Below are 23585 nucleotides of genomic sequence, written 5' to 3'. Positions count from 1 at the left end.
GGCAAATCTGGGATGGTGGTGAGAATTGGGTTACTGGTTGAGGGAAGAGGTGGGTAAAAGCCAACTCAAGTAGAAGCCACAATCTGCCATGGTGAAACACAAACAAACCCCAAATTAACCTGTGCGCCGAGGTAACTTCGCACAAAGCAGTCAGACTTAACTTGGAGGCAAAGTGTAAAGTATTTATACAGCTCTTTAGACAATAAAGTGAACACAGGTAGAATGTAAACATTCTAAAAAATAGAACATTTAACAAATTTGAGATCAAAATTACAAAACTCCACTCAAAAAACCAGAGCTATGCAATTTTAGAGATTTAAGTGAAAATAGTGTCTAGAAGCACAAATCTCCAAGTGTGGTTATCTGCTCGCACCGAACCGGGACAAAATCACAAGTTAATTCCCTCTGTAATGGAGCACAGGCCGGATTCAGGTTAGGCCCACTGAACAAATTAGCTTGAATATCATGGTTATAGAGCATTGTGAGATCATGCGCCGAAGATGGGTCATGCAGTGGTGGTTCCAGGGAACTGCGATAAAAATGTGATCGATGAGGGCCTTGTGATGCACAGGCTTGCATCAAGGAGTCGCCGTGCAGCAGCAGTTCAGATGAGACATCCGGCGTCGGCAAGGCATTGTGCTACAGTGGTACTGATGAGGCTGAGAGTAGAGGCATCACGCTACATCAGTTCTGCTCGCAGGACCACAACTGGGCTGGCAGAGCACTTTCAGGCTCACTTCCCAGGGTCCAGGAGATGGGGGGGGGGGCGGGGATTGAGACGGAGGGCACCGCTTAGGGAAGACTCACCACAAGTAGAGTCCAGGTGCTCGGTTCAAGGTGGTTAAAGACTTTTTGGTCCCTGAGGCTCTGATCAACAGGCCAGTCAACTAGCCATTGAGTCACTCAGATTGTCCTAGGTTCAAGATGCAGCTCCAGTCCCCTCACTTAAAAGGACTACTGTTCTGCTGTCTGAGTCTTCAACAGGTGCACTTCAGAGTTGGGCTTGAGGGTCTAAATATTTATACCTAGTGTGAGCTTTTAAATAGGAGAATGTTCTGGAGAGCGTTCGGAATTTCCTGCCTCCCTGCCCTGGCCCCAGCTTTGTATGCGGTCACAAAAGATTAGTGTCAAACCTTTCATGAGTGTGCCTAATCAGAGCCTTTGTGATGTGCAAGTGTGGTAGGTGACCGCTCCTCCCCATCATCCAGTCCGAGATGGCCCATCCTGCCAAAACCTATTGCCCATTGTCTCACTGTCTGGGACCAATACAGAAAGGCCAACTGCTGGCTACGCCTAGTCATGGGACCTAGAACAGAGATGTAGCAGGCACCAAATGGTTAGGAAAAGTAAATAACAAAATTCTAAAAGTGGCATTTTCAGACCAGGGATTTTAAAAAAAAATAATAATTAAAACGGACTTTACCAATAAAGAGGACTTTAAATTACAATTCCATAAACACCAAACTCCACATGCCTACCAGTTTCCAACTGAAAGTTATTGCATTAAATGTCGTAAGTTAATCCAATGTTATCCTATGGGAGAGGCAGGCCTAGCAGTAGTGAAAAATAAATTTAGGAGTTACTACCAGGCATGCACCCTACCCAATGGGCCTTTTAAGGCCCATCCTGTGGGTGACATATTAAAATGGAAGGTTTAGGCCAGGCAAAATGTTTTTACCTAACCAAAATGGCAGTATAAAACTGCAGACAGGCTGCAATGTAAGGCCTGAACCATGTTTAAAGGGCTATTTAAGAGGGTGGCACAATAAACGCTGCAGGCCCACTAGTAGCATTTAATTTACATGCCCTGTATACATGTAGTACCCGTATTACAGGGGCTTACGAGTAAATTAAATGTGCCAGTTGGGTGCAAGCTAAATTTACCACCTTTAGAGGAGAGCACATGCACTTTAAAACGGATCAGTAGTAAAATGCCAAAAGCCAACAAAAACCATATCAAAAACAGGAGTAAGGAAAACAGTTGGGGTAAGACCACCCTAAGGCTGGGCTGTGATGTCAAACAGGTGGCCATGCAGAAAAGGCAGGCTTCCCACATGTTAAAAAGACAACTAAGGTGATGAACATGCAAGTAACGTGTAGAGTTCGTGGTCCATGGAAAGCTGATCTACGTGAACCAATGTACTCTATACATTAATTTCAGAACATTCGTATATTAAATAAAATACGAACTACTCAATGGAAATCAAGATCAGTGTAGTTGTACAGTTGCAGGCATGAGAATAGCCAAATGGAAAGTCACTATATCCTTCCATAATCACAGAAGCAAGAAAGTGCGACAGCCGTACTGACTAGATGCAAATAAAGCTTTATATTCTAGCTATGGTGAGAGTGAACACTAACCGGTCGTGGTGGAACAGCATGTCGGTAACGTCCTTGAAGAGGTCAGGCTGCTTAGGAGAGAAGTAGCCACTTTTGATCTGATCCATGACCTGCTTCAGTTCTGGGAGTTTATCGTAGTACTCCTGTGCATTGTACCTAAAAGGCAAACAAAAAAACAGTTCAATCAAAACAAACCCTTCAGGAATAAACATTAAGGAAGCATGATAAAATGCAGCAAGCTTGAAACCAGGTGGTTCAATAAGATTGGCAATATATAGAGAACTTCTTGCAAAGGGAATGGAAGGCAGCACAGGTCATCCCTATCCGCAAGAACTCCAAGGTCCCTATGGAAGAGCTTTCTAATCTCCGCCCCATTTCCTTACTACCGCTCCTGAGCAAAGTATTGGAAAAATAGATCAATAAACATCTGTCTGGCCATGTCGAAAATACAGGTAGCTTGGATTCCTCTCAATCTGGTTTCAGGCCCAACTACAGCACGGAGTCAGCCCTGTTGGAGGTCACGGATAACATCAGGATGACCTTAGACAGCGGCCACTCAACGATTCTCGTGCTGTTGGACCTTTCTGCCACGTTCAACATGGTCTCCCACCAGATCTTGCTCAGGAGCTTGGATTTGGAGGACTTGCTCTTCAGTGGACGACTAGCTTCCTGTCCTCCCGTTCCCAGACTATCAATTTAGGCCCTTTTTGGTCAAAGACGCTGGAACTGACCAAGGGAGTTCCCCAGGGCTCATGTTTGAGCCCTACTTTGTTCAACATCTATATTGCGCCCTTGGCCAACCTCCTCAGGTCCTGTGGCTTTTTGCCCATTTCATATGCTGACACCCAGCTCCTCTTATTTAACAAATCTACCATGTCGGTTCAGTCCACATTATCTGCGGGAATGATAGCTATCGCAAATTGGATGAAAAGCAATTTTATCTAACTCAACTCAGGGAAGACGGAGATTATGCTCTTCGGAGATGCACCTTTGCTGTGGACACCAAACTGGTGGCCGGTAGCCCTTGGCTCTCCCCTGGGCCCTAAGGCCCTTGTTAAAAACCTGGGCATTAGTCTAGACCATGCCTGGTCCTTAAAGATCATGCTGCTCATACTGCTGGCTCCTGCTTCTATGTGCTGGGCTTGCTTTGACGTATTTTCCCTCTCCTTCCAGATTATTTGTAAAACCCTCATTCAGACGATGGTAATGAGCAGACTACTACTGCAACGCTCTCCTGGTCTCAGCCAATGAGTTCTTGCTTAGCAGATTGCAGGTGGTCCAGAACACAGCAGCGCGCCTGGTCATGAATGCCCCGTTGAAAACTGCCTCCCTTCCTCTTCAACAGCTCCACTGGCTTCCAATACGCAAGCGTGTCAAATTCAAAGTTTGCTGCATCGTCCACAAGCTCTTGTATAACAAAGGTTCTCTACATCTCTATGAAATTCAAGCATTACACCCCTACCAGGACCCTCAGGTCAGGAAGCAAATCGCTTATTTTAGTCCCCAGTCCCAGGAAAACAAGGCTAGGCGGGAAATCCTTTTCCTACCGCGCTCCTCTACTGGAACCAGCTCCCAATTCACCTGAGACAATGTCCTGACTATCTGCGCTTCAGGAAACTTCTTAAGACTGCCCTATTTTAATAATGCCCGTGACCCTGTCCAGCAGCACAGTGCAAAGCGCAGAGATACCCCTTTAGGGGGTGATTCAGGCGCTATATAAAACCTACAAATAAATAAAACGTTATATCATCCACCAAAAGCTAGCCCTCACCCCGGAAATCCAAAGCAAAATGTTCTAGTATCCAGTATGGAATGTGGTCTTCTGTACACCCACAGAACCAATATACGTTGGTCTTGCTGTGGCTGAATGAAGTAGGAAGTGTTTAGTCTCAAGCAGAATCTGAATAAATATGCAGAAAGGTCATATTTTAAGGCTAACTAAAATAAGTTTTATAATTTATTCAAAAAAATTCCATATATGGCTGGTCAGGTTTAACACAGAAGAAAGTGTACCCTTTCTTGTCCAGTTCTGCCACATCTTCTACCCTCATTCCGAAAATGAATAAATTCTCTTCTCCTGCTTCCTCTGCCATCTCCACATTTGCTCCATCCATGGTGCCTATGGTCAGAGCTCCGTTGAGCATGAATTTCATGTTGCCTGTGCCAGATGCTTCGGTGCCTGCTGTAGAAATCTGTTGAGACAGGTCTGTGGCTGGGATCACTGCAAAAAATATTCATCATAATCACCATCAGTTAAGGCACTTTGTTCAGGGTTAAGTTTCACTTCTGTTTACATTTCACACTCATTCCAACTACACTGGTTAAATAATTATAAATAATTTTTCTAGATTACTCCTGCATTTGTTTGCACAGTCTAATCGAAAACACAAGATGTTATACTACACAGAAACCGGGCACTGAATGGTCATTAAAATTATTTTAAAAAAAGGACCGGCTAGTAGGCCATCATTAAAAAAAAAAAGTTAAACATGCACACTTACGGCCTGAATAAATAACTATGGCTGCGAAATTAGCAGACACATTTATGTCATTCCAAAATCCTCAGGTGATTAGTATTGGGTAAACAAAAAAGGAAGACATTAGTAGGGTTGGGTATAGAATTTAAAACAGATTATAAACTTATAAAGTTCTGAAACCAAAGTACAATCCTAAACAGTAATAACCTTTTCTGAATTACATCGATGACAATGTATTTATATACAGATAGATCTCAGGACCACCGAGCAATTCCAAGGTTAAAGAAATCAAGCGCTATTTGAATGATCAGTATCTGCTGAAGAGTAGTCTGATTGAATAGAGGGGAATCGGGGATTAACCCATATTCGCAGTGAAGGGGTCTTTTTTTTTTTTTAAGGAAACTGAACAGCGGTAGGCAGCCAGGAATTTTCACAATTGTTTTGATATCATGCCAACAGACTAGAGCCATCTTCTCCAGAGGGGTTCAATTCCAATGAATATTAAGTATACATATGCCTGGACGTTTTTCTATCACAGAGAATAATGTGGAAGAACATTCATACAACACTCCATATCTGGCATAGAAGACTGATTAACATTTAACTTAATACTTACAACAATGCTCACTACAAGGTGCTATTCAAATCTTTGCTGATAGCTTGTATCACAGACCCTGATGAGACATTAAAATGTCATTTAAAGCAACAGCCTTAGAGTACATCCCACCACAACTTTCTTAATGTGAAGGGTGTCAGGCAAGTAAATCTCGGTTTCACTCTTCCAGCTTCCATAGTGATGAGATTTCCAACAACAGTCTTTAAAATTTCGTTTTGGCTTTAAATATTTACAGAAATCCTTAGCTTTTTGGGAAGCATTTTCTGAACATTGCATCAGAAGCTACTTATGGAGTGATTTAAATTTCAAAAGCACCTTTTTTGCTTTTGTTAAAGTCATTCCAAAAGAATTAGTTCTTTCATCGTGGACAGTTATTCTACCGTCAATGAAATTCATAATAAATGCCAACAACTAACTGACACTTGTTCCATGTAGATGTATGGTTTGACCTTCCAAAGCCACACCTGTATCTCTGAATTTCCCATCGTTTCAGACTCAACTTAAATATTTTTTTTAATTTCAATCACTGGATCCAGGTTGTAAATATTTTCACCTTTTTAGAAAATCCCCAATGAGTCTAGTCACCAATAAGGCATCTTAAAGAAAATCTGCATGCTGAGTGCTGTATGTCTCTCGTTAGGACACAGTTTCTGAACAGAGCGGTCTTCTCTGCATCCAGGGACCGGACTGCCTTTGGAGAAATTATTTACCACCTACGTAAACCACAAAGTGTCCAATATTCAACATTTATAAAGTACTAACTTGCACACAAGCCTGACTTAGATGGTCCTATGAAAACTTGGGAGAAAGAGTCAGGCAGACACAGCTCTCTTAATCAATGGCAAGTACTTTGGTGAGACAGTAAGAAAATGGCTTAGAGCGTACGGAATAGAGAAACGCCTAACAAAATAATGCTCAGCTGGTATAGGACCCAGAGTAAGCCAAGTAACACGTTCCTTGAAGCTGGCAAACATTGTTGGAGGCAATATGGGGTGATTTGATGGAATTGGCCAATACGATCTACTGACTGGTGGAACATCCCGAGCTGCGTCACAGGGGTGATGGGTCTCCCTATATCAGAAGGGTCAGGGGTTATTGTGACGGGGCCCAACAGAACAGACGGATGACAAACAATTACTGGATGCGGATTTCCAATGTGCTGTTAGCAGCCAAACAGGATAGCAATGAGATGGAATGGGGCTGCTACTCCTTCCATGCAAGATTGGTTACAGAAAGAATAGTCACTCATGGTAATGGAGATGCTTCCATTGGACCAGCGAAAGGAGAAGCAAATTTTGTACAGTTTAGAAATGGGTTCTTGATTACCTGTATAAACCAAGAAGGGACAAGGGCTTTTAATCATTAGGTCCTACATACATGCCCTACTGGATATCTGTACACAAAAGCTATGCAGTTCCTATGGGGAGGGGAAGAGAAGAGCATAGGGAGAGGAAGGGAGGACAATCGGGCGGAGAAGGAACACTAGAAAGAAGAGGGGGGGGGGAGGGGAGAAGAGTGCTCCAACAGGAGGAAGGGCCCTCACACACCACGAGGGGTGTCATGCTTCATCATAGGGCAGCTCCTCGTCCGGCGGGTGCTGCAATGCCCGATGGGCCCCACAGGGGGGCTCTTTGCCAGAGATCTTTAGTATTGTAAACCGTTTGGCCCTATATGGTAAGGCAGTGGGGCAAAAAAAGTGGCAAGTAGGGTGGAGAGTATGGTGGGGTGTTAAAACTAGCTACGAGTGTACAGAAAGTACTTTATTCACTGGGCACTGGTGCTATTGCTAAAAAACGGACTGCAAGAGTCTCAGCTGGCAGGAGAATTAAACCTGCTACAGCTTAGAATTTGTGAATAGCGAGCGGAAAGTGTTAGTTTAAAGGTCAACATGTTTCACGCCTTTGTTCTCCAGGCGGATGGGTGGAGTTTCTTCAGGACCAGGGTGCAGGGGGGGGGATACCTAATCTACTCTTAAATTCAGAGAGACAGTCAGGGAGTACCTTAATGTGCTGTCCCTAGGATATTGGATTCCTACGTAATCCGTGTGGGGGGGGGGGGGGGGGTAGAACTGTCAAATAGTGATGGAAAAGGCCTTCTCACGGACCCAATGGTTCCGGAGAGGGTGCGTCCACACCAACCGCAGCAATGCCGGAAAGTAGTAGCCTCCAGTTCGGAGCTCTTCCGTGTGGACCCTACCCACGTCTCGACACCTCACTGTCCTGCCTTTAAACTCCAATTATACTGAAATCCCGGATTTTTATTGAAAATTGGGAATGAGAGGCAAGGCTAAAGGGCACTGAGCAGTGGCGAGGCCTACAGGGGTACCCAAGAAATTTTGCAAAGGGACTGCATTTGAGGCATGTTCTCCAACCTATGGAATGGGAGGGGTTTGGACAGACAGCCTTCGTGCAATCACAGACACCTAATCACTGTAAACAGCAGCCATCTGAACCTAGATATAGCAACAAATTGTGCATTATTGGTGATAGGTTTACAATTCAATAAAACGTCTTGTGAAATAAGACATCATTTGTTTAATTACACTGAAGTTACATGGCCATTGCATTTGATGTAAACATTGCTCATATGACATCTCTATAAGACCTCCTCATCAATGGGTATTCAAACCACTGGTCGCAAATCCAGGTCGGATTAGCAACCAAATTTAGTTTCTTTAAAAAAAAAAAAAGGTTTAGTTGATAATTAGGCCTATGGCATTTAAGCACATCCAGACATGCTCTTAGTACAATACCCTCACCTGAACATGTTGCTCTGGAGATTTTACTTAGCATTTTATTCATAGAGGAGATATGCAAATGGGGTATAACATTTGCAAAAACAATCCATATCCTTCACCACATTTGTGAAATCAAAGCAGATGTTTTACACCTCTAATCACTCTCCTTCACCTCTGGAGCATACAGTTTAAAGCGTGCGATTCGGGGAGGTACTGTGCTGCACTGTGCTCCATCTCTGCCTTTCACGCCTTCCAGGACTCTTCTAAAACTTCTAAGTATTTGTGTTTCACAGTTCATAGCCCTGATCATTTCAAATCAATTTTGGAAACGTTTCAGTTCCTTTGTCAAAGATCTTTTACTTCCAAATGGCTGCCTTCTGTAGCACAGCCTCTCTCCATACCCACTACACCCTGCAAACATTTGTGAACCTTGCTCACTTGCTCCCACTTTGCTACCATCATCAAGTAGAAGCACATTAATCCCGCAAGCGCACAAGCCATGGATTCATATTTTTGTCAAGAACCTCTTTTAGATCATAGCTTTACCAGATTGTTGCAGCTTCCTTTTGGATCACCTCCAAGCACACGCTCGTTCTAATCCAGTAAATAGCTACCAGGAAGATTTAACATTCCTGTGCAGCCCTGCTCTCACTTGCTTAATGAACCTTTAGTGCAATACATTAACTTCCCCACCCTCTTCAAATGTTATCCACAACATTGCTCCACCCCAACCTTCCCCTCAAATTAGGTCTTGTCAATCTGTTGCGTCGCATGTCCCAGTCTCGAAGGGTTTCGTATTAACTCCTTTACATGCTGGTTTACTGCCCTCTTCACTTGAAACACATGCTATCTTCGCTGAAAAGGAGACACTAAAATGAGCCTGAGCGAATAGCAGTTCAAAGCTCTAGAGACTCTCTGGCATTTGATCCGTAGGTTTAGAATACACTCCTAATTTCAATCTCCGGTAGGGTTATTATTGGAGTGGTTGCTTTCCTGCTTTTGTCTTACTTGAACCTGTTTGAAAGTGTTGATTATTCTCTTTGCAGGAATGATACAGCCGATTTCCAAGTACCAAGTTTCTGTACTTTCGTGTAATTGCTGTTTAATGGCAGACATCTGTTTCCAAGCACAACTTTAAAGTCCTTGGCTCACACAGAAGCTTTAGCCATTACTCTTTCTGATCACTTCAAAGCATCTTCAGTGGCGCGCCCACACACACACACACACAGTCAGACCACCTCACACCCTCCCTACATTTTAACATCCTACTATGAAAAAAAAAAAAAAAAAAATCCTACTAAAAATCATGCGACAACCATCCAATTTGTTTGTATGTATACCCCCCGCCCCCCCCACAGCCTTTCTTCCTTTTGCTTCCATTCTTTTTAGCTTCTTCCTTTACACTGACACCAGTGACCTGTCACGTTGCATTGTGGACAACACCACTTAAGGGCATTGCCTTGCCAGAATGACCAGTGCATGCCCTTCCTTAAACGCGATCAGAACACGGCCCTCATCACAGTACACTAGAGATTGCACTCTCTCCATAGGTATTCAATGGGACCTTAAATGCAGTTCTTGAAATTACTTTGATAAATTGCTAAATTCTGCAGGGAGACGAATGTGACACCAATATTTCACATTTTACCTTTTTCAGCCAGAGATACCCTGTAGTTCTCCAAGTAGATGACCTTTAACTTGCTGCCCACAACTGGATCCTTATTCACCACCTCTGCCACAGCAGTAATGAGTCTGATGATCATCTTGGCCATGTGGTACCCTGGGGCAGCCTATAAAATAAATAAGTCCAAACATTTTGTTTATTACAGCAGAAGCCTAGCCACCGAGCATCTTGGACGCATTTTTCCAATGACAAATCACTGGTACCCCATATCTATACAGAACATCTTAGCTAGGTTCTAAATAAAAATATTCAGTTTTTTTGCTTCCTACCAGGTGGATCTTTAGTTCTATTATGCGAGATATGAAAGTAGCCAGTTTTTTTTATTTTGATTCACGCTGTTTGGTCTGTATTAGACCACCGAATAACAAAGTTGTGCAAATGGACAAACGTGCTGTATAGTATGTTTGTATACAGTGTGTTTGTACATAAACACAAAATGAACCCACACCGTAAAGCACAATAAATTACCAGGGTGGCGCGAGCGCGTATTACAAGGAAACAATGATGCATTACAATGAGGCACAACAATGAGGCACAACAATGAGGCACAACAATGAGGCACAACAATGAAGCATATCCTGCCTTTTTCTCAAGGAATTGATAAGATAATTGTATTCAAGTAGCATTTCCAGCTAGACACTAGGATGCATTTCAGCATAGAGCTTGTATTTTGTGCTGAAGAGTAGTATCCCTCAACTCTTGTTCTCCAAACTCCAGTGCATATTTGCATGACTTTTAAAATGTGTCAGTCCCTCTGCATCTACAGGTTGGGTTGGAGGGGAGCAGGGTCACAAACCTGTGTAACCACAAATGAGGATCCTAGTTTCTCTATCTATGAAGTTTTATGGTATTCCCCTGTGCTTGGAAATGTTCCATCCACCACCTACTGAGTCTGCAGTATTGCATTCCGACCATTTCAACCCAACAGGTCCTTCACCTTCCCAACCCCTGGCCAGTCGATGGCCCATGTGGCTCCAGCTAGCAGGTGGAGAACTGGGTGCCAGCTAATCTGCCAATCCCAAACAAGTCAACTCTGCATGAATAGATTAAGTAACAGCTATGTATAGCGTACAGAAACTGCAGTGATCAGTAAGTTAAGCCTAGGCTGACCAAGAGTCAATGTTGCTCAGTTTTGCTCTTCAGTGGAAGAGAAACATATGGTTGGACCCACTTGTGCAGCTGCACTTGTGCTTTCTAGGCTGATGTCTTAAAGGCAAAAACAGCAGGAAGAATCAAGAGCACCAATGGGCTGAGGCCCAGGTCTTCTGGACGTCCCACGCACTCCCCCACCACTCCATATCACTGCTGGCATAGGCTGCGTAGAGATTCCATCCTGCCTGCTCATGCTGGTCAATGCCAAGATCCCAACGTCCTGCACTCTGACCCAAGTATTTTGTTCCATGTTTGCAGTCCCCGTTTTTTTTTTTTTTTTTTTTTTTTTAAGAGGCAGGCACAGAATAGTTTTCATCTCTGCGATCGTCAGAGCATTCTTGTGCTCAGTGCTCACCTTTAAGTTTGTCCATTAATACATATACTTGGTTACGAGTAAATACAAAACGATCTGCTATACCTATAATCTTTTAAATGTTGCATCTAAGTCAATTTTTGAAAAGAGAAGAACCACTCTATCTAGACCATGCATAAATCATGATGCAAAAACAATTAAAGATGTTTATCTTTTTTTTATTTTGTTTTGATTTTCGAATTAATTGAAAAAAACTTACTTAATAAGTGTGCAAATTAATATTGCGAAGACAATTTAACGAACAAAGGACAAAATGGTCCTACAAAACAATAATGCCCATGGAAAGCCTAAGATATAAAATTGTTCAGTACTCTCATTCATACTCAATCACACCATAATCACATATAAAACGTACATCCTAAGGGGTAAAAAAGTGAACAATTTAGAGGCCCAATGTGGTAGGCTAGTCTTATAAGGCGTGAAAACACACAAATAGTAAATTAAACATTAATATTTATACAATCAAAAGTATCCAAAAATGGAAAGTAATGAATCTGTGTGAAGAACTATTCAGTTCAAGACGCCGACGCGCGTTTCGGTGTGACACCCCCTTTCCTGGGGTAACACCTTCTTCAGGGCATGAAATTATTCAAATGCGGTTTCCATGGGACCAATAAACACAGGGAAAATGTCCTCAGGTTCAGTAAGACAAGTTCAGAATTTCTTGCAGGGGACGTGAATAGCAATAGAATAACGCTTGTCCTCTAAGGGAGTTAATGGATCTGGGATCAGTGCGTCACAAAGTATCTTTAGTGGGTGCTTCCAGACAGGTAAGTTGAAATTCTGAATTTGATGATAAAAGGAAAGAACTTGATTCCGCTGCTTGGGCCAGACGTAAGGGCGACTTCGAAGTAGTGGGGTGGATGACGAGTGATATGGAAATTCCTTAAGATCATAGGGAAATATCCAGACTGGATAGTTTGAAAGGAAAAACCACGTAGCTCGAATTGAATATGTGGATTGGACAATAACGCGGGTTTGCCGCGAAATCGTGGAACACCCGTCTAAGCTCACTCGAGCCGAGCAGACAATGGAAGGCGCTCCTTCCTCAAGGGGGTCTTTCTACACGGAAGAGGCCACGTAGCTCTGATTAGACAGGTGGGTTAGGCAGAAACGTGGGCTTACTGCGAGTTCGTGGAAACGTTTCTTAGCCAGATGGAAATTCGTCTAAGCTTGCTCGGGCAGCACGGACTGATGTCGGGCAGGGACTCTCTCCGAAGGAAAGTGGCCTCTTCTGTGTAGAAAGACCCCCTTGAGGAAGGAGCGCCTTCCATTGTCTGCTCGGCTCGAGTGAGCTTAGACGGGTGTTCCACGATTTCGCGGCAAACACGTGTTATTGTCCAATCCACATATTCAATTCGAGCTACGTGGTTTTTCCTTTCAAACTATCCAGTCTGGATATTTCCCTATGATCTTAAGGAATTTCCATATCACTCATCATCCACCCCACTACTTCGAAGTCGCCCTTACGTCTGGCCCAAGCAGCGGAATCAAGTTCTTTCCTTTTATCATCAAATTCAGAATTTCAACTTACCTGTCTGGAAGCACCCACTAAAGATACTTTGTGACGCACTGATCCCAGATCCATTAACTCCCTTAGAGGACAAGCGTTATTCTATTGCTATTCACGTCCCCTGCAAGAAATTCTGAACTTGTCTTACTGAACCTGAGGACATTTTCCCTGTGTTTATTGGTCCCATGGAAACCACATTTGAATAATTTCATGCCCTGAAGAAGGTGTTACCCCAGGAAAGGGGGTGTCACACCGAAACGCGCGTCGGCGTCTTGAACTGAATAGTTCACACAGATTCATTACTTTCCATTTTTGGATACTTTTGATTGTATAAATATTCATGTTTAATTTACTATTTGTGTGTTTTCACGCATTATAAGACTAGCCTACCACATTGGGCCTCTAAATTGTTCACTTTTTTACCCCTTAGGATGTATGTTTTATATGTGATTATGGTGTGATTGAGTATGAATGAGAGTACTGAACAATTTTATATCTTAGGCTTTCCATGGGCATTATTGTTTTGTAGGACCATTTTGTCCTTTGTTCGTTAAATTGTCTTCGCAATATTAATTTGCACACTTAAGTAAGTTTTTCTCAATTAATTCGAAAATCAAAACAAAATAAAAAAAGATGATCTTTAATTGTTTTTGCATCATGATTTATGCATGGTCTAGATAGAGTGGTTCTTCTCTTTTCAAAAATTGACTTAGATGCAACATTTAAAAGATTATAGGTATAGCAGATGGTTTTGTATTTACTTGTGATTTATCCCCTGCTGCTCTACCTCCATTGACTTAGGGGTCCCCTTTTTTAGTGGTTTATATACTTGGTTACGGTCTAGCATAAATGTGATCTGCATTTATGTAGTATTTTGAATTCCAACAGGAACATCCTATATTGATGCCTCACTCTCTGCAGTGTGTTCAAAAGAGCATTTGTTTCTGCATGGCCTGTATAGAATTTAAGAATAGCATAACTATTCCATTAGTGTTAGTATCTTGCGGTCTAAACAATTCTCTCAATAATTCAAGATTCGGTGAAAATCAATGTTCTAGAAAGGATACCAGACAGTCACTGAAGGACTGGTGCCCAAATGGCTGCTCTGAACTGAGAGAATAGTAAATGCTACATTGGCCCATTCGGTAAGAGCCACCATATGAATGTTGTTGCACGTCAGCCCTCACTTGCAGCCCCCTCTTTGACACTTAATTCCTTGACCTCCACTTGGAGTTTCAATACAGTTATTATTGTTGAATTGCCACCCGTGTTACCCTTTCCGCCTTTATTTCTCAGAGTCGTTCTTACCAGTTGATCACTATGGTTTAGATTTACATATTGAGTGAAACCCGGATGTCGCCAAGTGCCTTCATAACATCTATGAAGGAATGTTACAGTGCTTTTGAATCATCCGTCAGGTCTTTATTCAAAGATGCCACTGAAGGACCTCCAATAACCGCACAGCAGCCGTGTGAATTGGGCACCCTATTCTGCTGCAGTCTTTCCGAGAAGGTCTTTCACCATTGCTTCCTCAGCAGAACAGCCATCTGGTCAAACCAGTGATAATTCAGCACTGCCCCATCTCATGCCTAATCCATCATCCTGGCCGTGTGAATAGTATTCTTGTAAGGAGAAGGTGGCTATTTTGTGGTACATACCATGCCCCGTGGGACTTCACGCAGTCACAGCTTTCCTTCAAGCATACCACCTCTGCCAGTTCAGTCACCTCCCTGTTTAGAGCCCTCCCCACCCCCAAAAAAGCAGTAGTCCTGTATGCCTTTCCAGCATCCCATCTTGTGCAACAGTGACCTGGCAGAGGACCTGCAGTCACATCGACTAGACACCTGTGCATCTCAGGGTAGGGTTTGCAACCAGAAAAATGATGGTACTATGAAGGGCATGATCACCCAGTGACATACCACATTTGTGTTCTTAGTCCATCAGTCTCAGCTAGTCCCCTACTGAAATATGCGATATATTCTCCCATGAAGAGCTGTTGCGTACCAGGTTTGTCGACCCACCACTGCATTCCTTTCAGTAGAACTATCCTGAAGTAATCCAGAGAAAGCACAGCCCCCCCCCTCGCCCCCCCCCCCAAAAGCTCTAGTTCACCCACATCACTGTTGTGCCACTTGCTAACCTTGCTCAGCATAGTCTTCACGGCCAAATAATTTTGTCTTTATCCATTTGGGCCTGCACGGTTAGTTTTACCACCTTCCCTTCAGTTGAGTCTGTTATTGTAAACCCGGGAACCCTGCAGGATCTCATTCTTGCATACTTCTATTGTTAGAAGTAAAGCACACATGCCTTTTAGCTATAGCAGCGCTATAGAAAACTGGAATTACATGTGTGTAGCACAGACTTTTCTAATTAGTTCTCTGGCAATAGCCAACATTTCCCAATAATATTGGTTGTTGCTAGGAGGCTCGTAGGACTTTAATGTTTCATTTCTTTTCAAGACGGAAGTAGTGATGCCAATGAATCAAAGTTTAAAATATTACTACTTGATCAGAAAAAGACAATGAGAAATAGATCTGAGTGCAGACATTCTTTAGCCACAGCCACATAGAATTACAACTAAAGATGCAACAGCTCCTAACTACTTATAGCTTGGTCATTGAAAGATAGTCTACATCACTGGCCTATTTGCACGTCTCTGGCATGAAAGTGGAGACTCCTAATCCCTCACATGCGCAGACTACATGCCTGGCTCTACATGATTAGTGGACTGATTTTTGGGAAAGATTACCCAGAAGTGCATACACCATGCAGAATAACTACCAAAAACAGTTCTATTGACCCATCTGGTGCCGCTACAATAATGGCTCCATATTTAAGCAATTGACTTCCACGTCTGGCAGAGAAACAAATATGCATGTCCAACCTAGTAACAGTTGCCTATTGGTCAGAGTAGTGGAATCTAATTATTAAGCACCATTTAGAAAGTCTGTTTATTAAAAATACAATTAAATGAAAGGCAGCTTCCTTGAAATATATGCAACTTAAATAAATAAAGGGCTTCAAGACCAATAAACAATTTTGTTTGCATTAGAGTAATGCTCTATATTAGGTTAGTAAGGTTCCAGCACCATCAGAGCGGGTGGCCAATAGACAACAACCGTACATAGCCAACTAATTGTCACCGGTCTGTTCCCTTTGTAATGTCTTGGTTTACAAAGGAGGAGAAGGTTTCACTTATCACACATTCTTTGGAAACCACAGTGTGCTCCGATTACTATTATTCCCGACATCATGGAGAAAAAGTAACTTACTTTGCCTCCAATTATCACAGTCCTTGGTACAAATGGCTTTAAGGGTTCTTTCCGGATACCTGAAACAGATCGAACTATTTGTAAGAGCAGATCCTCATGTGGTCTCAATACATTTGAAATATTCGAGTTGCCAGACAAGACTTCACACACAAAAAGCCTTTTCACTTCCCATTATGCAGTGTTTGTGCGTTTTGTGGAATTTCTGAGTAACCAATATTAAAGAGTACCTGGTGGCTCATGGCGTAAACATTTGTAGAGTGAATTGCATGTATTAACATTTGAATAGAAAAACAAACGTTAACCATACCAGGCCCTTTAGTAACGGAAAAAGTTAAAGTTAATTATACAAATGTACAGCCACGCTAATGTCCGTGTAGTAATATTTTCTGTATATGCAGAGCTGCTATTAACTGCTTCAGGGAAACAAGATTTTCAAAAACGTATTAGAAAAATCTCACGTTCAACAGGACACCCCCAAAACATAATGTGAAGCTACATTTAGGGATCTGGAAAAAATGCATCCAAAAATAATGATTCTACTGTACAGAGTCCTGATTCAGTCATCAATAGGTATCCATGTCACTAGTCTTTGCTGGATCATTAATTATGGCTTCCTTGGTCAAACAGATTTCAAATACATGCTGATCAAGTAAGTGTTCTGTATCAGCCAAGATCCGCTTCTTAATATGCAAATATTTTTCGTAGTGATTGTTAACAGTACACCATCCTCTTGCATTCGTTACATAAGGCCTCTTTCCGCCAAACTTTCCATCAAAAGGAAGTATCCAAAACAGCCACAACAGATTGTTAGATTTACCCCGCCCCAATGCTACGGTGACATATGCCAAAATAGATGTCTGAAAGCCACTTACGGTTGTACATGGTGATAATATAAAGGCAGTTCAAGAGTTGACGCTTGTACTCGTGTATTCTTTTCACGTGCACATCAAACATGGAGGCTGGATTGATCTTTACTTTGTATTCTTTCTCCAGGTATTGTGAAAACTTGAGCTTGTTCTCCTAGTGGAAACACAAACACACACACACACACACACACATGTACAAGGTTAATTAAATGCAGGGGCACTACCAGCCCCCACTTCCCAACCACTATGACCAGATCCATAATCCTTACCTCCTTCACCTTCGACACGTCTCTGATGAATACATCATCGTTGACAAATTTCTTTAGATTGACCAGCTTACTCAGATCTTTCACATATTCTTCTCCAATTTTCTTTCAAAAGAAATAATTCACAGTTTTAATACAAGTGCAATCCAATAAAAGTAATCAAATATTGCTCTTAACAAAAAACAAGCACTGCAGTCAGAATTAGCAGTTGTCTTTCCAATTAATTGCTCCACAACTAATAACCACATGCATGATACTTGTCGGAGGATGTGTGTACACTAAGCAAAAAGTACCTGTGTTTTAGATTATGAAATGTGCAACTACTGAAGTGTGTACACCAAGATTATGTCAGAAGACTCAAGAACTTCTAAAGATATTACCCAAAAATGGCAACTGCCCTATTTCCATTTGTGACATAACCTTTACAAGAGATCTGATATGTTCCCTCTTCTCCACTAGATTTGCCCCATAGGTAACTTTCTCTCTCCTCCCAAGGTCATATCTCCTAAATGCAAAACGCAGTGCGTCTCCATCACCAATTCGGAGCAGAAGGAAGAGAATGTTGGGAGGGGGTATAAGTGTTGGTACATTAGGAGATGAGGTGAGCCACCTGAACCAGGGCTCTTCAAAGGATATGGACTTCGAATGAGACCATTACAGAAATATCACAGTGATAGATGTTGTTTCCCCTTTTCTGTGAGGTCAAAGGCTGTGGCATTCTTAAGATGAATATAAATCAAGCACTGAAGCATTAACAGGAGCACTGAACAGTTTGTAATATTTACACAAACAATCTTAGGCCAATCATAACCGTTCTGAGATTGACATTTCCCAAAAGTAGTCTAATGCCACGTCAGTTTTCTTTACATTTCTTCTTTTAAAGGAAGTGACAATAAAAACACTGTAAAATCAGTTTATGGTTAGAGAACAGATTAGATTTATAAGGCAATATGTTCTTTATTTTATAATTCAGAATCTAGTTCTTCATTCTCTGTATGTGCTTGTATGTAAAAAGTTTTGGGGAGGGGAATTTCATGAATTATTTTATTGTGTGAAAAATACATGTAGGTGAATTTTGTAATTTTATGTATAAACATTTAATATTTTTTATACATACAAATGGTCAGTCAAATATTTGGTTTCTGTATAGTCAGAATAGGCTTGTCATATATAGTACAGATTTGAAATTCACATTGTAGAGATTGCACGTTTTCTTCTTAAATTCAGGCGCAGCTAACTTTCTGCTTGGGGAAGACGGATGTGGCTAGAAGGACAAAAAAAAAAACCCTAAAAAAAAAAACCCTAAAAAAAAAAAAAAAACGCTTGATATTCTGGGAGCTGCAGTTGGTTGTCTTTAGGATTGCTTTCAGACTAGAGGAGGAAGGAATTTTAAGCTATATTCAATTCTGCCATTTTAGAATATTTGTTAGGTGTCGTAAGAACCATTTTGAAGAGCTGACTGAGCACTTCTCTAAATCTACTTTACCATTTGCATTAACAGCCACAAGGGTGTCAAACTGGCTTCAAATGGCAGTATCTTCCGAGAAAGTCTTTTAGACTGCGTGCATTGTTTTGCGTCACTGATAAAAACAAATTTACTTCTGCCCTGCTAGTTAACCTGAAAAAAGCATGGGAGGATAGAAACATCTCTAGGGCAATCAGATTTATGATAAATCTGGGGTTTGTGAACTGTTTGCAAACTTTTTTTCATGAACATAGTATTCCAAATATACATCAGAATAACCCTTCAAAGCCCATCCAACAGTTTTTTATATTTCACTTTACTCAAAAGACATATTACTGAATTTGCCCGAAATCAAATAAGTCTACCTTCATGCCAAGATTGGTGGAAATAGCTTCAGACATTTTTGCTGTGATGGAGGAAAAACGTCTACAGGAGTTAAAATAGAAAATTCCTTATTTGGGTCACTCAGTTTGCACTTCCTCTTCACCAATCTACATAATGTTTAAGAGTAAGCCTTAGGTGGATAGTCCCATCACTGCCACATTTCATGCATAGGTGATTCAGTACCAAAGTTTCGAAAGTGTAAAATATTGTTTTACTATGGACTAATTAGCTTAACCACAAAAGGACCTGGAAAAAATTAAAGTTTGTGTTTGTTCAATTTCTTTGTACTGAAATGCAGGCCTTTTGGTGGCACCTCCAAGAGAGTAAGCAACAGGTGCAGTTTGTGTTGGGAAGAAACGCCTACCTCTTAATTTAAGAGAAGCCTGGCAGTGCACCAGCCAATGGAAATACTGGACCGTGTAGTGCCCCACATCCACCATGCCAACTTCAAATTAGGAGAGAAGGTCAGCGGAAACTGAAATCTTGCAAAAATACCATTAACTTCTTGCCCAAGCAAGTGTCCTTTTGACACTATGAGGTGACAAGCAGACTCTCCTGCTATTGAGCAACATATGCCAGTCTGGAAGAGGTCCCTTTCTGGGTGCAGTCCTCGATTTTAGAATCAGTACACCAATCGCCACTGGTAGTGGGAATGGTGGAGATGAATTACAATGTGGATTGTTTAGTTTCATGTGAAAGGTCCAATACCTTCTGGGGCATATACAAGTTTGCTAAAACATAACCAAATTGCGTATTGATTCCATCTGTGCCCCACTGATGAGACGGGGCACAAGAAAGTCTGCTGCCTTTACCAAAACGCGTTACAACCTCTACACATGGATGACCGACCAAGGCTGTCCCCTTACTGTACATACTAGAATTTACCAAGAGAGATGCAAGGGAAGGAGGTTCTCACCATAGTTCACATCTGAATGAGGAGTTGGTCTAAAAAAGGGTTATAAAAATGGAACAGCTGAAATAAGGAGGATCTACAGCACATTATACCTACCCGCATAAAACTGAAAATGCCCGTACTAGAGAAGTGTGGGAATGAAGAATCCCCCGAAAAGCAGCTTCCTAATAACTAATATTGACTGAAGAACTCTCCCAGAAGAAAATTATTCTAGTAAGAAGTTACACTTCTGGAATTTGGTTACTACTGCGTTTCACAAGCCTCTGGAGCATGCGCCAAGTATTAACACCTTTACTGAAATAGCATCCTCAGCAGAAATGTGAGTCAGCTGGTGATGTTAGTTAGCATGCGTCAGTTCAAATGGGTCAGTGGTGTGCGGGAGACCATTTACAGTGCTTCAAGAGTGTTTTGAGACAACTTGGCTGAATTTCAAATTCCTATTAAAGCTCTGCTTGACTTCTCTGCACGATAGGGCTTAAGACTATTAGTACTGGAATTCATCACTAAAGAAAGAGGACATTCGAATGCTCATACCAGTTTGAACACGTTGTGCACATTCATATCAAAATGCATTTCGATGTTTTGACATTCAGTAGTTTCGCCTCCAACGTAATATTTGTTGACACCATATTGAAGTCTGGAGGTTTTGTTTTCCTTTCCAGGACAATATTGTATGCCCAGGCCATATTACTTTCAATAGAGATCTCTACTGGGCACTTACAAATGTGCGGAGGTATATGCATCTATGTGACTAATCCAGGATATATTTACCTTAAGCACCATTACCTTTTTAAGTAGATGTATCTCGTTTAGGCCACAGCTGAATAATAACTCTTGCCAAGCAGAAAACAGACCACATGTTGCCATTCACGGGAATTACTAAAAGACTACCTCTGCTATTAGCTCAGCCAGTCCAGGGTTGCACAGCAAGAGCCAGCGTCTGGGAGTGATGCCATTAGTTTTGTTCTGAAACTTTTTCGGCTCGAGATCGCTGAAATCTTTGAATCTGAAGATACAAAAAGCAATAAAAGTAATTCTCACAATGGCGTAATATTCCCAGCACAATAGAGAAACCTTCCAAAAACACGGCCAATAGGCTGGAGTGACTCAGATTAACAGTTTGTGCCACAGAAGCAAAGATGCTCAAGAAAGAAGTCACATTCCAATGACAGGACCCTGCAACCATTGAGAGAAAAGCCCACGTTCTGTGAAAATCAGCTCTAATGGATATACATTAGTTAACTATATTAAAAATAGTGATCTGAGAAAAATATACATACAACTCTTCATTTAAGAGCCATTTATTTTTTTTATTAATTTTTTTTTTTTTTTTTTTAAATCAAAGTTCAATTTAAGAATGGGTTTTTGAAAGACAAAAAAGTTGCTGAGCAGGGGGCGAAAAAACATGGTGCCTCCTTGGTAAACTTTTCTTCTATTTAAGAAACTGATGTACTGGTAGTTGGTCTGAAGATAGTAGGCCATCAGTCAGGCAGGGGGAATCTCACAGTAAGGAATGAGGTAACAATGGGCTCCGATTGCAATGGAAATATGTTTTGCTAAAGTTTCATAAAGAGAACATAGGCTAGTTACCTGGAGGTAAAGAAATCAGATTGAAGCCAAGCCTCACTGGGATTAGATTTGCAAAATAGCATCCTCTGTGCATGCATATAGCTTCGGTTTGTTTGGCTGCAACAGCATATATTTGTATTCATAAATCATGCCCCAAAGTATGCATGCTGCCTCAACTCTCCTAGTAACTTTAGCCACCTCAGTGTTCCTCCCCTTCAAACCACAATATAAAAAAATACAGTCCCAGTTTTACAACTATCAGACTCAAAAAGTCAGAAAACTCAGAATAGCAAACATTTAAAGAGACAGCGGCGGCTTCTCCGCAATGGTGGAGGAGCGTTGCCCCACTGGCTCAGAGCCTGCAGCGGAATAATAAAACTGTTTTTGACAGCGTGTGCAGGGAGGAGCAGGGCTAGGCCATGGGAGCGGAGGGAGGAGGAGTGGCAAATGTGCACTTTTAAGTGCGTATGTCAGTTTGTCCGGCCGTCTCAGGCTGTCTAAACTGACATGCGCACTCAGGTTTGTACCTGAGCAAGTGTGGATCCAGCCCGCTCAAGGCCAATACCCATACTTGAGCGCAGCGCGGGGATTACAAGGAGAGTTCAATGCTGTCCCAGGGACAACAGAGACCAGGAACAGAGGAGCGGGAGGCAGCCGGCAGCACCTGGAGAGTCTATATTATGAACCCTAATCACCCCCACCATGCTCTCCCCACACACGCTTCTCACCGGCCCCCTCTGCACCTCCTCCACCTGCCAGTCTTAGTCTGGCGACCGCCATTGTAAAGAAAACAGATTTCTGTGGATTGTATTTGTTCTGCAAGGTATCAACTTAATAAAAACAAGCATTGGCAATGCCAATCGGTCTCGCCATATTCATTAGGTTAGCGGTTTATATTATATCATAAATAATCTAATTTGTTTTTGTGACATGTAAAAGTAGTGTGTAATAGAATCCATTTGATGGCTTAGTTTGTTTAAAAATCGTTTTATTATCACGGCAAACATTTGTAAGCATAAAAACAGTAGGTAATACAATATATTTAAGTAATTATTGTTACTTTATATAACTTTTATTGAACTTTGTAATTTTAGACTTATATTCAACAGGAAAATGAGGTCTTTTTCAGGATCAAGGTATAGCATACATGTTTTTAAACTTGTAAGTAAATGAAAGGTCTGCAGTTTATAGTGGTAGCTCTTCGTGAAAGTGCTGCTGGGCGGTGAGGCGTGGTGGGAGAGGGGCAGGGTGTGGGGTAGTAAACTGGCATTAAGCTGAACGGAGTGCACTGATTTGCTTTATTTATGTAATTAAGTGAACTCCTTTTGTCTTAATGCCGGAGTTTACTACCCCTCACCCTGCCCCTCCCCTGCCCTGCCTACTGCCCTGCAATAGTCCCACAAGGAGGTCTACTGCAATTATGGGTTTTGTTTTGTTTCTGTGTGCAACAAATGCAAGGACATCTGTATGCTGAAAAAACAAGGCTCTGGTGACATTGTAGGGTGGAGGAGTGTTATACTTTCTTTAGTGCGGCGGCAATGAAAGCAGATATTAGAGGGTCTTTAGAAGAGGTGATGAGTGGCACGCTAACCTACTGAGCTGTATGAATTTTGATGTATAAAAAGGAGAAGAAGAGCTAAGATGACGAAGCCTTTTTAGCCAACTATGATAAACTATAATTCAATCCATAACCTGCTTCATGCACTGCATATAACCTCATGGGTCATCAAGGACGGGACATCACAACAATGAATCACATCACCAGTGACAACGTTAATGTTAACCCTGACTAAGGAAACAATTGAGCTTTTTCACACCGTTTCCTGAAAGTGCAATTATAGGTTTTATTTTATTTCTGTGTGCTACAAATTCAAGAGCATCTGTATGCTGAAAAAAAAATCATTATTGAATAGTGTGTGTCCAGGTTTGTACGGAGATCATATAGGTTGGCTACAGAG

The 23585-nt window shown here is 41.7% G+C and overlaps 1 protein-coding gene across 1 annotated transcript in view; it reads right to left on the bottom strand.

Annotated features, from left to right (window-relative positions):
- PYGL (glycogen phosphorylase L) overlaps positions 1 to 23585 on the bottom strand; it is a 112857-nt gene that overhangs the window by 4736 nt on the left and 84536 nt on the right. The window contains exons 12-18 of the mRNA XM_085626978.1: positions 20950 to 21064; positions 17300 to 17401; positions 17037 to 17184; positions 16165 to 16223; positions 9819 to 9960; positions 4354 to 4561; positions 2362 to 2496 (exon numbers count right to left, since the gene is read on the bottom strand). Coding sequence (XP_085483104.1) covers positions 2362 to 2496; positions 4354 to 4561; positions 9819 to 9960; positions 16165 to 16223; positions 17037 to 17184; positions 17300 to 17401; positions 20950 to 21064 — 909 coding nt within the window. The remainder of the gene's footprint in view (positions 1 to 2361; positions 2497 to 4353; positions 4562 to 9818; positions 9961 to 16164; positions 16224 to 17036; positions 17185 to 17299; positions 17402 to 20949; positions 21065 to 23585) is intronic.

The sequence above is a fragment of the Triturus cristatus genome, chromosome 9, assembly GCF_964204655.1.
Source record: "Triturus cristatus chromosome 9, aTriCri1.1, whole genome shotgun sequence".
In the NCBI taxonomy this organism is placed as follows: Eukaryota; Metazoa; Chordata; class Amphibia; order Caudata; family Salamandridae; genus Triturus; species Triturus cristatus.
The sequence above is the reverse complement of the archived record's forward strand: the minus strand, read 5'-3'. Positions and strand labels throughout refer to the sequence as shown.